Source organism: Scomber japonicus, chromosome 18 (assembly GCF_027409825.1).
Source record: "Scomber japonicus isolate fScoJap1 chromosome 18, fScoJap1.pri, whole genome shotgun sequence".
In the NCBI taxonomy this organism is placed as follows: domain Eukaryota; kingdom Metazoa; phylum Chordata; class Actinopteri; order Scombriformes; family Scombridae; genus Scomber; species Scomber japonicus.
Window position 1 is genome coordinate 20,853,472 of NC_070595.1, and position 18,261 is coordinate 20,871,732.

General features: G+C 38.1%; 1 protein-coding gene across 1 annotated transcript; it reads left to right on the plus strand.

Annotated features, from left to right (window-relative positions):
- The first annotated feature begins 301 nt into the window (after window positions 1-301).
- Window positions 302-18,022, plus strand: hs3st2 (heparan sulfate (glucosamine) 3-O-sulfotransferase 2). The gene is made up of 2 exons (XM_053338407.1): window positions 302-813; window positions 17,404-18,022. Exons 1-2 carry the CDS (start codon window positions 302-304, stop codon window positions 18,020-18,022), a joined length of 1,131 nt encoding a protein of 376 aa, XP_053194382.1.
- Window positions 18,023-18,261: the final 239 nt, after the last annotated feature.

Here is an 18,261-nt window from a genome sequence, read left to right on the forward strand (position 1 = left end):
ATCCTGAGGAATCACTTCAAAACTACTTAGGAAAAACTTGTTTTAAAAGGGACTGACCTATTTTTTCTCTCTGAAGCAGCTGCAAACATATTGTGTTCCAAGTTTTCTCGTACAGTTCTACAGCCTATGAAAAGAAATAACGTGACTTACGCGCAGTTTATGCCTCAGACAAGCCACCCCTATCCTTATATTCCAGTCTGTCTGACTTTGGAACCTACATTTTTGCCAGACTCTAATCGCAGAGCAAGAGAGGAGGAAGACTCCGATGGAAAATCATGCAGCACTTTGAACCCATGGAGACATGGCACATAGGCTCCTCTCATCTACGAACAGATTCAGCGCCAGATTCGCCTTCATATTCACTGTTTCACTGTCTTGCACCTATTTATGCTATAGTATTATTTTTTGTCGCAGCACAATCATGACACACAAGGGTTACGAGGGGAAAAGATGCCCGCCGAGCAAGAACGCAGGAGGGAAGAAACTTCTTGGGAAATTAGACAATTGCGCTTCGCTGGAAGTCAGGTCCGCTCTGGATGAATCTGCTGCCCAGCGAGGATCAAGTGATCCCCGCTACCTAACTAAAGCATCTGCCTCGTCCGGCACTTACTGGGCTGACACGAAGTTGAGAAATATGAGTGTTGCGCAAAGATATGGGAATAAGAAGCTGCCTAATGCGTTAATAGTCGGTGTAAAGAAAGGAGGAACCAGGGCGGTGCTGGAGTTCATCCGGATACATCCAGATGTGCGCGCACTGGGAACGGAGCCCCACTTTTTCGATAGAAACTATGACAGAGGGCTGGAATGGTACAGGTGGGAAAATATAAAATAAACACTTAAGTGATCACTTCTCATGTTTTCTGCTACTCTTGCTTAACCTTTTTTTCTCCATACTGTAGATCCTGTACTGTCTTTACTTCTGTCACAGTGCAAAGCCCCTCTGCTCTTCAAACAGGGGGCGTTTGTAATGTGAGCTCCTTTTGTAGATGTTTCCTTATCAAAATGTTCATTTAACTATTCCACATTTTAGTTGATGTATATTTTCCTGTACATAATCAGAGTTTTTCTGACAAGCATGCAATGTCATGTCATGCCATAGTCTGACACAGTTCTCAGTCTCCTTTATTTTACTCTATTTAAACACAATATGCCTAAATTCAGTGTGTTACGTTTGTCTATACACAGACACACACTAAGTCAACACATATAACTTACTTACTCAGAGGTAGTATGCCAGTACCAAGATCACAAGTTTGATTGTACTTTTGTATAATGGTTTTTGTGAATGACGCAGATGTTTCTTGTCAGCAGAGCTCTGTGGTGCTGAACAGACAGCTCCATGAAGCTGATGTAGGATCAGTTCACACAAACAATCACAGCCAACAGTACAGATGACACAGGCAGCCACCAGGTTGCCAGCTGGCTTCAAAAAGCCTACACACAGCACAAAATGTTCTTCTGTCGGTTGGTGAAAGCAAAGGAGATCATATAGTGAGGTGCAACAAACAAAGAGTATCACCCCCACCCAACTCTATCTCTTTGTCTCACTCACTTCTTCTTGATATTACAGATGGTCCTATTCAATCCAATTTGAAAACAGGACCCTTTACTGGGTAAAACTGTATTTTTCTGTTTTAATCTAATACAACTAAAATCTATAAAATAATGATAAAGCAGGAGTCATCTCAAGAAAAAAAATGCAAAGAACACTGCCAAACCGAGTGCGCGACTTGAATTCAGGTTTGATTGTATTGTGTTACATTATGTCTTAATGTTGGAGCTCCCTCGACTGTACAGCTGTCCTCTCACATGGCCACAGTTCCTCCAATGTGGCAGGAACAGCAACAGAGCAATGTTTCCATGAACATAGAGCCAAAGATGAAGTCTATTTCTCAGGCTGCAGTGCAGGAATGAACACCCAAGGCTGCAGGAAATTATCATGTATAGGACTACCTGCCCATCATGTCTCAGCTGACAGTTTGTTCTGATCTTGTTATGCATGTGGGCTATGCGTTCATACCTTCTCTTTTGGCAGCATTGGTTTCACCTTTTTAAAAAAATATGAATTATCTAATTATAGGACTTTATGTTTAAAATATCTTAAAATAGTGTTTGTGCTGGAATGACTATTATAATGCTCCTTATTTTAGTTGAAATAATTGACTAAAACGCAAGACAACCTCAGACATACACATACAAAATTTGGCTTCACAATGGATTTTTCTCAAAGGCACATCCACGCTCATGAAATTATATTCAAAGTAATGAACAACATTACAAAAATGCATTAAAGTAAGACACAAAAACACTCCAGAACCCCCTGGTCAGAGGTTAAAAAGAAAATGCTTCTTCAGTAATTTGCATGTTTATTAAGGTCTCTTTTTAATTGAAATGTGTGGTATTAATCTTAATTTTCCATGTATTTTTTGGCTGTCAAGCACACATTGTAATGCCACATTATTTGAATGCGCAGCAAAGAGCCTTTTGCTTTTTAAATGTTAAAACTAAAACTTCCCAAGGCCATACTTGATAGATAGTCTTTATTGTCGTGTGTATTTCACTAATGTCCTAGATTTACAAACAGTATATTCACAAATGAAGGTTCCTGTCTTTGTAACACTTGTATGAGTGAGATGAATAGTAAATACCTTAGCACATGAAGACATTATAATGCACCCACGTTGATTAATTTATGGAAACACATGCACACGCAAAGCCAAATGTAGACGCAGACTGATGGAGTCATTCGTACATTGTGTATTCACGCAACTTCATTAATAAGCGTCAACACAACACACCACAGTAACAGAAGTACACCAACACCCACCATTTTTTTTCTGCCTCTCCAAGAGCCCAGATCAGAAAGCAACACATCAGACCTCATCCTACCCCATCCATTAGTCCATTCACTGCACCAGCAACCGCCCATCACTTAAATCTGCCATCTTAATGCAGCCTAATGGTGCAAAAGCAACAGTTTACTTCATGGGTGAGCAAACTATTAGAGCAGGTGTGTGGGCTTTATCTAAGTACGATTTTTTTTTTTTAATATATTCATGTCAGTTTAGATTATTTAAGCAAAGATAAATTCAAGTCCCAAAGTGATATGATGTAAAAGCTTGAATGTTGCATAGTGCCATAAGATGACAGTTCATATATTCAAGATAAACACTTTAACAATACTTTGGAGACAAAGACTGGTTAATTCAGCCTGCAGCAACTGTTATCCATCTTGGCAACTGACTGAGTGATGTTCATTGTATTAGACTGTGACAGATAATCACTGAGGGCCAATGTTTGGTTTGTTGGCACCATGTCACATAAAGTATCTTTCCATTTTGATTAACTGTCAGATGTGTCTCTAGAGCAAGTTACATTTTGTAATTGTACATTCTACATGTGCTCTGCGATGAGCTATTTTCAACAGCCCAATTTATAAGTTCTGTCAATCTACCTGTTTATCAGAGGGCTGCAAATAAAAGTGATTTATCTATTTTAAAAAAGGTTATAAACTCCCAGACTCTTTAAAATGGATATGCAAGCCAAATAAAAAAAATAAAATAAATAAAGATAAAATCACAACCACCTTCAAAAATTGAGAAAATAAAATTCGCAACACAAGTCATATTTATTAAACACTATGCTTTATTTCCAGTGCAAAGTTTATCTCTCATCCAAACTACAAATTTTAAAAAGTAATAATAGAGAATAGAAAATAAAAATATATACACAAGGTCAGTGGACCAACATGGCCATTGTGTATTATTATTTTATATTTAGTCAACAAACCAGTAAGTGTTCATGTTTACATTCATATGATATGAAAGACAACCAATTAAACATTAATATTTGAAAAGTTGTAACCAGAAACCTCTAGCCAAGTTAAGACAGAGATGGTCAGTCAACAACTTTGGCCCACGGTAAAATGTCTCAAAAACTATTGCATAGAATACGATTTAACTTGTAATTCTATGTTGATTCATTTACTTTTCGTTTAACATGATATCTTATATCAGAGACTGCTAATATGCCTACAGCAACATTAGCATTTTACAGCTGTATGACTGTTAAACGTGAATGTATAATAACACCTGGATATGGCTACAACACATACCATCATTATAGAAGAGCTGTGTACAAAACATTTAGCAGGACACCGTATATATGCAATTACAATTACAATCCATTATCATTCTTTATATTATACGTTTTTTATCCATGAAGGTTTTATATTTGTACGACGTTCCTTGAGCCTAGAAAACGATTTTAAAATATGTGACGCCACCACAATATAAAGTATTAGGTCACAGACTTGGGAGAAACACAACTGTGCATTTTCACTGAGACACACACACTGAGGTAAACCCTGGAAGCTTGAAACGTTTTGGCTCATGTTCCAGGCAATCAATTCTTATTACATTGAGTAGGCACCATCTTTGAACCTGCTGTCTATATCTGATAATACATCCATGCTGTTAACATGCTAACATGACTTTGAAATAGTAGTTTGACAAAATAATCTTTACTCAAAGGCCATTTAGTAGCAAAGAGGATTACTCTCAATTTAATTCATTCAGCAAATTAACTTTGTAGCCTATTTTGAACATTACAGTCCCACAGTCTATACTTGATGAATGACTCCAATAATTGTTTGCTGAAATTGATTAATTTTCTGATTAATTTGAGTATTGAAGTTCACTTTGGGATCAGTACATTAAAGCTGGAGTGTGGGACTTCTGTCTTCCCCCCTCTGGCTGTGAGAGTAAAGGGGGGCGCTTGGCTGTACACACTCATGTGCAGCCTGAATGGCAGGCACATAGAGCGGGCCAGAAAAATGGATGTTTTGACACCGGCCCAAAAACATTTTTTGACGGTCCACCGGCCCACCAGGATTTGTCCCTGTATGCCTGATAGCCAGCATATTGGCCAAAACCTGCTGTTAAAGCTGTTAAGTGATGGATAAAGTGTTTTGCATGTCACACAAACTCAATGAAATGACTTGTTGCATTATCAAAAGTTGATCGATATGGTCCTGTAACATTTTGTAAGTCTAGAAGAGCCACACAATTGACAGTCAAACAGCCAGCACAGGAATGTTGTACCCAATGTGAGATTTAAAAACTCTGTATACTGTGAAACGCAGAGAGATTCATCTGGCAGAGATAGGCTTAATCAGCAGTGTGTGAAATCATTTTGCAAGGGGTTGAATGTAATGGACATTCATTTATATGTTAAAAAAAAAAAAGTTCACTGCAGGTTTAATATTATCAACTCACAGTCCTTCATCAACTAGAACGTCCTGGAAATGCCATTACAGGACAACAATGTGTAACTTGAAAATCAAAATGCTCTTTTCTAAAGAAGATAAAATATTAATTTGTTATATTTTAAGTCATTGACTAATGTCTGAGAAACGGACAGAAAACAACATGACACCAAATTAACTCTCGTCAAGTGCAGTGTACTGCCCAGTTATCCTGCACACTCTGTCCTGTTACATTAAGCATGTGACAGATCATTTAGGTGCAGAAGAAGAATGTGGCCGTGTTCATTACTGTGCCTCTAGATCAGAACACACATGTGGCCTCATTTATTTTGTGCAACAATATTCACATAACCATACAGGACCTGATAAAACAGACATTTCACTGCCACCAATTTCCTTGAAACTCCTCTCACCACATTTTCCCTCCTCACCGAATCATAAAGATCAAACAAAAACACGTTGCTATACACCATCAAGACTTAAAAGGGCATCTCAGCCCTATTGATTTCACAGGAGGCAGAAGCATTCCAGTAGATTCTCTGAGAAGGGTTGAAATTGTATGAGAGGCTGCAGTAACGAATATTCTCCAGGTCCACATTAATTGGCTCGGGGAGGCAGGGAGCTCTGGAACAGTATCATCAGAAAGGTTGATGAGGACAGAAAGTTAGATGGTTCTCATTTAACACAGAAAACTGCACACTTTACAGCGAGGGATGGTCAGACGTAACCCTACATTATTAATGAGAGCTGTCTTCATTCCAGTGCAGCTCAGAGACATATAGTGGTTAACATTAATTACCAAACAACTCTTTTTGAGATGTTTCCCCATAGAGACCAGTCTGAAAAGCAGCAAGATGGTGCTTTTATTCAGGGAATGATATAATCATGCATATATTATGAGCTAGTTATATACTATAGCTGTAATATTTATAATTGAAGAAGCCGTAGTTCCAGTTCAATCTTGCAGCTGTGTTGGTGTGATATATGATGTAATAGCATTTCACAATTTACACCATTTGCCGATTTTAACAGTATTTTTAAAGAATATTTTAAAATCTCTATCTATCTGTCTGTAGTTTGAATGGGTTAAATGCAGGGAATCATTCCAGAGAATCGAGTGTAAAATGCACTTGATTCTACCTCCTCTTTTCACTTAACTTGTTGCACTACCTTTGATGACAACCCTGTCTGCTAAAGGTTACATTTATATAATCTGGAACAATGAATGTGTGAAAAAATGTGTGTGTTTGGTGGCAAATGCCACCTGAAAATGGTAAATAGACTTACTTACTGTATATGTGCATTTCTACTTTAACAGACTAAGCACTTCACAATTTGCCTCTCATTTACACACCCACTCATACACAGAGAGAACATTTTGCACAGCTGCAACCATCAGGGTTGCTGTTTATGAAGTGATGTATGTTGTTGATAATACAGAGACTGGACACATAACCAAATTAATGTTAACTGCTGGTGCTAATCATCACATTTAATTGTACATCCATCAAAAAGCATTTGTGTGGTCATACAAATCATTGCAGATTAAATTACACATAATTGATGTCGCTTATCTGTGTTAATTGGTGCAACCTTTAAATATATAAAAAATTGACTTCACAGCACACCCTGTAACAAATAGTACTTAAAAATAACTCATGTCACTTCAGGGACTTTGTGATTCCAGCAGTCAGTGATCCTTAGCTCACATTTAGAGATTGTCAGCTTGTTAACTTTCCCCCCTGGCGAACCCGGTGTGTCCCTACTGACCAGGCAGGGATCAAATCCTGAGCTTTTCTCTCCTGTGTCTCCTATATTCTGTCTCCTTTTGTACTTTTTCACCATCTAAGTAAAGAGTGAAACTACTAAAGGTGTGTGGACTGTCCGCTCTCCGTTTATAAATATCCTTGACTGTCACATTGCCAGCGGCTATACTGTAAACCCAGAAAGAACCTTCAAGAGCTCCAGCCTCCATGGCTGATGAAAATTCAAGAAGTATCTATTTATGTTAGGTAATATGCTGCAACACAACTGGACAAATAGGTGAGAAATTCAGGAGATCTATACATTTATGATGTGCAGGGGCAGGATATAATCTGCCAATCACTGGCTGTCATCCACAATGTCACAGTGTTATTACAGTATCATCAGTTTTATTTCAAATTAACTAAAATATAGTTTTCAGCTGCCACAGTGATTATACTCATGACCACACTGTACCAAGCCTTTTTAAAGACGTGCTTTTACACGTTCATCCATTTAAACAGCAGTCCAGCAGTTATAGATTCACCAAAATCAAGACAATAAGAAGCAATCCTCATCTGAGAAAGTGCAGTTCAGGATTTCAGAGGCTTTCCTGTCAGGCTGAATGTCTTCATTTTGGTGTCCGTGGATACTTTGTCGTGCTACATGTTAATGTGACAGCTCGAAGCTCAGTTCAATTCAATGTGTTATTGCTCAAGGAGAGCAAGTGTCAGTCATTTCCCTCTGCAGACCAAACCATGAATAATTGTTATTTCAGGGAAAGCAAGGCCTAGGGTTGAAATGACAGCAATAAAATAGGTTTTGTTTCAAGGTCAAATACATTATGCTATTTTTTTACAGTATTGATGAACTGTATTGTCTTCCTATAAATATATTTTAATTCTATTATGTACCCTGATGTCAGAAAAATCCTCTACCGTGAGGCATTTGGCTCAGTCAGTCTGCTATTTTCAAGCAATTTGTCCTCAATTAAATTAGTGAAATAGGTGCTTGATTCTCAGGACGCTGCATTGCTATTCACCTCTGCTTCTTCCCATAGCTGAATTGGCCGCAGGATTACTGTATGTGTCTGGACTTCTCTTTGTTCACTCTTAATAGACTTTGGAGGAGGCAAGCTGGTGTTGCTGGTGATTAATGATCAGATGTCTTCACAGCTGTAATCTTAGTGAGTGATACTTTAATAATGGAGCAGCCTCTCCACTGCAAACTGGATCTGTGCTGTCATATCAGGAAAGAGGAAGATGCCATTTTTAGGAAGTGCAGTGGCATAGACATTATGAGAATCACACAGCATAAGAACATTTTTTCTGCACAGTCTACCTGTGTAATACAAACTGTTAATGGGTTTGGGTGGCAGGGAGCAAGTCTGTGTGTGGTATTGGATTTGCAGGACATTTCAGGACAAATGGTTTGTATGAAACACATTTTCCCCAAGTTCATTTTGTTAAAATATGGAAGGAAGTTTGCCAACAAAAGATATTTTCACTTTTGAAAAACTTGAATCAGAGAAAACCTATTCAGGGCTTAACACTTAAAAATAATGCAAAATCATGTAACCCAAATGGGGGGCAAAATAATATGCTGTGTCACAGACATCTGATAAGACAAAACCTAATACCTGAGTGCTCCAATTTATCCAAAATTGATACCATAGCTAGGATTTACCCTGAAGCTGCTATGACAGGCTTTCAGGACAGTGTATAAGTCAGACACTCATATAATGAGCGTATGCTTTTATAAACCCAGGCACAACATTGAGCATGTGAATTAGAATAGCTTTTCATCAGTACATTCATATTACTTTGATTGTTGACATCATCTTATTGCATGTTTAGCTATAATTAAGCTAGATGGTTGAAGAACTAAATCAAAACTGCGATTTGAATTCATTTGTAACTGTGTGTTTGAGATTATTTGACTTGCAATACCTCTGATACAAGTTTTGAACTATTCTGTCTACAAAGTGTCACATTTGGTTCTTCACCAAAGCTTTTTGTGTAAGATATTACATTGGCCTGTGGCCTTCCTTACCCTGCTTGTTGGTAGCCCTGATAACACATGAAAGCCCAAGAAACTTTTTCTTAATTTTTCTTTTTTTTTTACTTTGATTTTGGCCTCTCCGGTCAACCTGTGAGTCTACATATTTTTTAATGGGTAGGGTTCATTGTTAGTCCTTGTGGTTACAAACATTTGTTGTCTAGAGAGAGGTAAAGGGCATTTTCTAATTATCTCTGATTAATGGTTTAGTGTTCGTGATTAATTGTTTCTAAGATAAATCCTAATCAGACCTGAGCTAGTTTCTGTCTGAATTCACATGTTCAAATGTACTAATGTACTTTATTGTTGATAAGATCGAGTCACATAGGAAAACAATGTGTTTGAATACTAAAAGAACATGCAAAATGTATGTCTTCGTATGTGAAATATTAAGAAAGTTATTCCCCACTACACTTAATGGTTATTTATAGCAAGCAAAGATCCACTCTGGGACTTTGTTCTCCAATAAAGCAAACCAAATGAAAGGATCTTATCTACCTGAAATTGGGCATAAGCTCCATGTGGAGCCAGTAAAATTACAAAATAATACAAGTTCAAATAAATAGGCTAATGCACAAGCAAAACTAAATTGTGACTACACTTGCACTACTGCTTGCTGTGCACCAGCACTAATAGGTAATACTTAACGAATCATTGATTCAACTCCAAAGAAGAAAACTGAGAATTTTGACACAGGGACCAGGTTTGGGATTGAAGGTCACGTGACAAACAAAGTTGACAAAGCATGCTGAAACATATCATTTTTGGAAGGTACACTCACACAATACTGGTAAACTGGCCTTGCTGATGTTTTCACCACTCTACATTTCACATATAACCTACTGGAAAACCACCTGAGCCAACAGTATACCGTTTGTGATGGTGTGACTCTTTCTATTTGTTGTTTTTTTGTAAGGGATGTGGGTTTAGCATGTATAGTTGCATGACATCGCTTTATTTGAGCTGCAAACATTTACTGAGAAATTGTGTTACGTTGACAATTTGCAGCATTTAGTTTTAAGTTCGAACCTCAGTGAACCCATTCTGAGTTCATTGATTGTTCACGAGGAGATGATTCAAAGCTGACCTTTACGTGTTCTGATGGTCTGCATCCCTGATGAATCTACATTGCTCTTTAGAAGTGTTCTTCTTCTTCTTTTTGTGACTTTTATTGGCAGTTGGCAAACAAGTAATTGTCGCATTACCGCCACCAACTGTTGTCAATTGTAGATGATAATGTCCAGCACAATATTAATAAAAAACTCATATCTTCTCAATCAAATTAGTTAGTCTAAGATACTGAAATAGAATTTGATAACACTTTTTATTAATTATTTTGTTCAATATCTATCAGATCAACGTGTCCTTTTTATCTTTCTGAGGTATTGAATCAATGCTTTCTTTCTGCGTCTTATTTCTGACAAAGTAGCATGACGAAGGGAGATTCTGTGTCTCAATTCAGCTGCTGCATTCATTCTGCATTTGAAGGAGCTTTTGAAATGAGACAACCTTGTTTGTGCACATTTGGTCTTTAAATGCAACCTTCGAAGGATGCCTTCCCTGAATTGAGACACAGCTGGAGTCTCCCAATGACTTCCTGCTTTTTACCTCTTCCTGACATTACCGGTGATGTCATGGGTTAGACTAAGTAAGAGGTGGTGGATAATTTCACTCAGCTTTATGTTTGGTTTAGTATCTGTATGATGTGTACTTATTTTGGCTTTTGGTGAGGACTATGCTGTGGATGGTGTGTGGAAACAATGTTAACTGATACCAGTAGCATTGTTATTTACCTGTTATAGCTGGGAGACTGAAACACCCCTGTGAGAAATATGCTTCTGCCTTCATAGATTAGACGGCCTATTTATTGGGAGAAATGTTGGTTTGAGAGAGAGAGAGAAATGAAAGAGGATGTCTGTGTAGCTGTGTGCATGTGATCATGCTGAAGTTGAGTTATCTAGATTAAGTGAAGTATGATTTTTTTGTTGTGTTTTCCTTTTCTGAGACTTACTTTTGTTTCGCTGGTGAGAATAAATCACCTTTTTGTAGTCTGTCAATGAGTCTGGCTTGTATCACCTTTCTTGACACTCTGGCTAAACTTATTCAAAGTCACATACAGGGAGTGCACCAAATGGCTTTAATATTCAATATTTGTTTAGTATGTGTGTGAGTCAGGTTTTTTACTCTGTGATAATCTTTTGGATTCTGCTGTCAGATTGGATTTACTCAGCTGCAGTTTGACTGTATTGTATATCTCTGTTTGGGAAAAATGTTATTTAGTTTTCTTATTTGCTCTGCCAGCCATGGGATGTAAGGAGGGCGATGTCCCTTCTGTGAGGCCTGTCTGGCCATCTGTCCAACTCTTTGAAACAGAGGAAGACATGTTGACAGCTACTAGCTGAACTCCTCTGAACAAATCTTATTGTATTTGTTCCCCCTTGATGTTTCTCCAGCAACACCAACTGGCCAAAATTTCTACTTTTGTGTAATTCAAACTTTAAATGTGAGGTTGCTATAAACATTACTGAGAATATTCATGATCAAAAGAGGATGAACCATTAAGTTATCAGTCATTCCATAAGATTGCCTCTAGTACCACACTGATTGCACAAAAAAGGTGATGTAGGTGGTGTTGAAAAGGCCACAACAGTACATTTTCCTTTGTTAGCAGCTTCCAGGTGGTGGCTGAGTGATAGCACTGAGTGTATAAGGTCAGTGCCTGTGATTTAGCTGGGGTGGGGGTATTAGAGTCTCTTGCAGTCCTCTGCTGGTGCTGTCATTGAAAACAGTAGATGAGAGGTGAAGTTACTGGAATGGTTGTATAGCCAGATCACTGTCCGTCAGTATAATTTGAGCACAAAAGGTGGTTACACAACAACACTGTGCTACAGAGGACTTTTTTTACCCATCCAAAAACTGTCTCTGAGAAGTTATGTTTATATATCACTAAACTGTTTTACTATGTTGTGATGACAAAATGTAATTGCTGCCTGGCTTCTGTTCATGAATAACTTTTTTTTTTTTAAATCGAGGAAGTGCTACATTTATGCTGTCATAAATTTAGCACATATTGCAAAAACTTACCCACAGTTCTGTAGATGGAAACCTACAGCCCGATGAATGGATGCCTGAAGAGTGGACATCCTGTTTTTGATAACATTTTCTCCAGATCTGTGTGAGCTTGATGACATGGAGTTCTACCTAACTGTTGGGGCAGACCATATTGGGTTGAAAGGGCTCATCCTGATCAGTAGAGCACCTACAGAAGTACACTGAACACTTTAGAAGATTAACTAAACCTTTAAAAGCCTCATGAGAGGTCAAAGCCTGTGTGAAATAGAATAACCAGGCAATTTACAGATATTAACTGGCCCATAGAAGTTAAAGGAATTGTTACAGGGATTAACTTTCAGCTTTAAATTGCTATTGAATTAGGCACACATGATTTAAAATGCATGAATTCTTTCATTTGTAGGAATATAAATAGTAGTATCACTGTTGTCTTGAGTTTGACTCTTGATTGGTCAAGCAATAACAGTCCATTTGTTGTCTTTTAATGCCCCAGTGGTGTATAAAATTGTGGCATGTTCTCCCAGTGGAAATGCACACTGGAGTACAACGGTCTATCTGGGTTTAATAAGGAGTCCTCTGTACTTTGAAATAAAGACATCCATGTTTGTGGCTTATGCATCCTTAATGATATAGCAGAGTCTAGAGGGTACTAAGTATGAACTCCAGACCTCCTGCTTCCACTGCACCAACAGAGATAAATCGTTGAGCAAGGTAGCCAGAAGGCTCTTTCAGGGTCACTACAACATCCAGACAAGCTTTCACTGCACTGCAGCTCATTAATGAGTGGCAATGACTGCCTTGCGTTCCACTGTTGACCCTAACTACCTGTAGATAAGAGATGCAGAAGGATGTTCTTTTTTTTCTTGCTCTCTTTTCTGAGAATTAAAGCTAACAGAAAACATGTTATCAAATCATTATAGACCAGAGATGTTAGAATAGTATAAAGTCTATTTAAAATTGATTTAATGTTTCACTTCATAGCCCAAATTCTAGTTAAAAATGCCATATTTTATAATGAATAGATGTGAAGAATCTATAAAGAAACGTATAAATAAGTCTGTTTGCCTTTAGTGATTGCTTCAACTGTTTTCATTTATTTTGCAGTACATTAAAGTGAACCAGTGCTACACCCTTAATATACTGTTAAATCTCCCTGTTGTGAAGGGAGCCAAATCCAAAACTTCACAAGAAAAATGAACTCCATGTGAATTCCCATTAGCACCTGCATGACACCCATTTTCAGTGACACCCAGTGATGTGTTTAAACAGATTGAGCTGATTTTCACTGTTAGATGGCTCAGTTAAAAAAACAACTCTGTTTACTGTCTTTCTATAACAAGCCATCCCCTTTAGGGTTATATCATGCCATTATGCTCATCACTACAAAAGCAAAACAGAGACTAGAGGACTACATTATAACTTTCTTTCTTGGAACTGTGAATTTAGAATATCACAAACCATTCATAATTAAATTTAACCAATGAATAAAATAAAATTTGCTATTTTTGCATTCAGAACAAACTAGCTTCCAACTATGTTCTCTTATTTGACTGGGAACGGGTCTCATTTACAGTACTGAGCAGATCTTCCACACCTGAGTTCATTTTCCCACAGTGATTAAAATGTCACAGCAAAGCCTGTAATGCATCCTGACTTAAAGTTTCACCAAGAATGGTAAAGACTCCACATTGCACTGTAAATTACCCCAACGAATTTAATGTTGACTCCGAGGGAGAAGGCAGTAATCAATCAGAGCACTTCACTCAAATGTCAGTTCATCAAGGTGTGTGTGTGTGTGTGTGTGTGTGTGTGTGTGTGTGTGTGTGTGTGTGTGTGTGTGTGTGTGTGGTCTGTTATAGGCTATTTTAAAGGGATGGCAGAATCCAATTGGGGACCAAAGCCAAAGGGATAGCTTTCAAACTGAGAACAAAAGCCATGTCCCCAATTTGGAAAAGACCAATGTTTGGTTTTGTCGTGAAAGTTAATGTTAGGCAAGTAGTGGTTATCTCCAGGAAATTAATGTGACTCTTATCCCCAAAAGTGATCTGATGTGTGGGCTGCCATAGGCTAATTTCTGGGACAACGTTCAGACTTTTGACCAGTTAATTCGGGGACAGCTTGTCCAATTAGAGACAAAAGCTGTGTCCTCAAATTGGAAAAAGCTGATTTTCAGGTCAGTGGTTAATGTTAAGGTACAGGTTAAGGTTAGGGTTAGATCAAGTGGTTACTGTATGGTCATGGTTAGGGTAAGTCTCCAGGAAATGAGTGGAAGTCTACATAATGTCCACAAAAGTGACCTATGACAACATAAAAAAGCATGTTGATGCAGTAAAAACTTTTGATTTTATGTTTTAATTTCTGATATTGTGTGCAGTGCTGAAACTTTCTTGGGGTCATAGCGAGAAAAACATATATCCTTGAAAACAAATTTCTAGTAGTTGGTTCAGAGACCTGCCTCAGGTATCGCATGTTCTCCTTCTGGCCTGATTCCCACTATCTTAATAACAAAGAAATACATAAATGAGGCCACTGCTGTCATGTGTTAAGAAAATAAATAAATAAGAAAAGAAAATGATTTATTAGTAATAATACATCTCTGCCCTTCACAGTCTTCGCAGTCTGTTTCTTACATCACTTTAAAAGCACACGTGGCCATTAAAGGTTAATTTGTGACCATTAAAATGTGTTGTGCTAGAGCTGACTCACATGTGGATGCTAATTTTGTGATAACCACACAAATGAGAATGAACATAAGCCCCAACTACAAAATGTTAGATCAAAAAATGTTTGTAGATATCACAGACACCCCACAGTGTTGCTCATTAACGTCACTCCAAGACAAGCGACTTGGATTTTATTGGTCCAGGCTGCTCCCACTGACATGAAAGCATCCATTATAAATAACCCTGATTTTGATAAAAAATAAAGACTAAAATCCTTTGATCATTGGATTGCACCTTGTTCTCCCTGGCTGCATTTATCGCTAGTTAAACGATCCTTTGAATAGACAACTGACAACTGCAGGTAAAAGATCAGACACCCAAAGCTCAGAGGACGGGTGCTGCAGGTATCAGTTTAATGAGCAACAGTGCCAGATTAGAGTCATGGTTAGATAATGCACAGCAGAGGAATGTGTTAATATTTCGGTTTTCATGTAATCTTGTGTGAACAGAATCCTTTTCATCAATTGATTCATCAACCATGGGACAATATTTGATGCAGTTAAGTGCAAAGGCAGGTTAGGGCTAAGGAAATGGTGTTGTGGCATGTTCAACTCCTGTTTGGGGTTATCTGACAAGGGTGGGCTTCGTTACATTTCAAATTGCTGCCAGTCAGTCCTGAACAAATTATATAGCAACGGTCTAGTCATTTTTAGACATTTAAATGTAGATTTGATTTCAAACAAAAAACTGTGGAATGAAGGGACATTGGACAGACTCATGTCAAATCAAAGTGTATAGTATTTCACAACATACCTCAATATTATATCAATCCTTCGTAACACTTTCATGGTAATTGATCCCAATGGTGCCACTTGGTTCCCACCTTCAAATGCATCAGTATTTATTTTACATCTCTATTTCCGTCCTCTCTATAGTAGTCCCTTCAGTGTTGTATGACTGTCATGTAATTTACCCAGTGCTGAGACTCAGTGGGAGTAAACAGACGTAACAGCTGTAAAAATCAATAACTCAAGGTAAGTTAGTGCATGCTGTAACTTTCTCTGGTGGACAGGCTCACATGGGTTTTTGAGTCCAAACAAAAATAATCAACCATTGCTAAATCCTCTCCTAATATTAGCAAAATAATGTTATCAACACAGACTTAATTGGTTGATGGTTTATAGTGCAGTACAGTGCTGTGTAGTCTTACAGCTGTAGTCGACACCAGGCAGCTGCTTATTTGCTATTTTAAGCAGAACCATCTGTGACCTTTCACTCTGTATGTTCACATTGTCAGCCCAATTTTGCAGTACGACAAGTTGCAACTCTGAACAAGCACACACAGCGCAGGGTCCTTTCAACTACACAATCTTCATATCTTAAGATGGTGAAAATCTTTTGAAACGGACAAGGCAGTCCCCTCAGAACACAACCACAGATCTGTGTAGATTCTGCATCTCATGGAAAATGGCTGCACCTTTTTTTGTTTTATGTTTTTTTGTTTAATGTTTTTTTGTTTATTTGTTTTTTTAGTGTGTAGCGAAGGTGTTTGCTTGAAAAGGTGCTGTTCTCATGAAAAATTAATAGTTGCCTAGTGGCCCTGAGGCACTAAAGCCAACAACTCAGGATTCATAAATAAGGCTAAATGGATCGATATTTTCAAGACTTTAAAAGTAACCTATGGCTACCCCTACCTTGAGAGAGTAAGCTCTGAGAAAGGTTAGATTTTAATCGAAGCTTTCCCCCAGTAATAATAAAGACAATAATGTGGCATTAAATCATCAGAACTGTGTGGTAGCACACCTGAAATCCAGATTGAGTCACATTTCTGTGAAAACGAGAAATTCAGACACTATATTTTCTGCAATCCTAAAAGTAAAAGACTGATTTAATATTACTATTTTGTAGGTATTCTTCTCAAACTGCCAAGTGATTGTGCTGACACTATGGCAAAGTCACTTTTCTTTTTAGAGGAAACAGGAGGAAAAGTATGGATTGTCTCTGAATTGTGGGCAAGGCATTCTCACCAGCCAACACCAGATGCTTATTAATCAACTTTTATTGAACCGAAGTGCCAAAGCAGAATGACGTATTACACTCTGAAGGAAAACTCAGATGACAAATGTGACAAATAGAAAACATTTGCCTGTAGTTTGCAGAGCCATTATCTTGACAGCATGATGATGATAATGATGATGCATGTTCTGGTTGTGCAAGCTGTCCTGTCACCAATGAATATCTACCAAATACATTTATACTGAGTTTATTTGTTTGTTTGTCTTAACTGGACATGCTAATGTAAAAGACTGGCAGTATAAGACATACCTGCAGCTTCCTTTTTCTGCTTCCTGCATTTTTTCCTTTTCTTTAACACCTAACTATGCATTTATCCCAACTCTCCAATAATAATGACACAGTATTTAGACAGTTGTGGGTATTATTGTTTACATTCTGAATATGAAATGTACCTTTGAGTTATATATTTATATCTGTCACATGTGAAACAGAAAAGCAAAGAAATGTAGAAATGCCCCGGGATGGGAAAATAATAACTCTTGCTGACTCATCTATGTTTGTTTTATTCTTTGTTTCTCTCTCAAGGGGACTGATGCCACGAACACTAGACAGCCAGATCACGTTAGAGAAGACTCCGAGCTACTTTGTCACCAGAGATGCACCCAGACGCATCTCCAGTATGTCCCATGAGACCAAGCTGATTGTTGTGGTGCGCAACCCAGTCACAAGAGCCATCTCCGACTACACTCAGACACTTTCCAAGAAGCCTGACATCCCTACGTTTGAAGAGCTGGCCTTTAAGAACAGAAGTTTAGGACTAGTCGACACTTCCTGGAATGCCATACGGATCGGGATGTATATTCTGCATCTGGAGAACTGGCTGCAGTACTTTCGTCTGTCGCAGATGCACTTTGTGAGTGGGGAGCGGCTGATCACAGATCCAGCAGGGGAAATGGGCCGTGTCCAGGACTTTTTGGGACTGAAACGAATAATCACGGACAAGCACTTCTACTTTAATAGAACCAAAGGCTTCCCCTGTCTGAAGAAGCCGGAAAGCAGCAGCCAGCCACGCTGCCTCGGCAAGTCCAAGGGCAGGACTCACGTACAAATCGAAGAGGAGGTCATAGAGCAGCTTCAGGAGTTTTATAAGCCATTTAATATCAAATTCTTTGAAACAGTGGGGCAGGACTTCAAGTGGGAATGAGAGCATCATACAGAAACAGGCTGTTTTAAAAATGGCTTCCTCTGAGGGTTTACCAAAATGTTTAAAGGACAAGTTTATTAAGCTATCTATACAATGAGAAAATAAATATAAAATATTATACAACTCAGAAAATATATAGTAATATAAATGGTTTCACATCATGTTGCTGGGTCTTGGGTTAGGCCATTCAGGTCATGATAAGTTCCATGTATTTAAAATATATGAAAAATATATGAAAA

Excerpts from the sequence above, each read along its gene's own strand:
- hs3st2 (XM_053338407.1), top strand. The coding sequence starts at position 302 with ATGGCACATAGGCTCCTCTCATCTACGAACAGATTCAGCGCCAGATTC. Across the intron at positions 814-17,403 it reads AGAGGGCTGGAATGGTACAG|GGGACTGATGCCACGAACAC; the intron begins GTGGGAAAATAT and ends TTCTCTCTCAAG.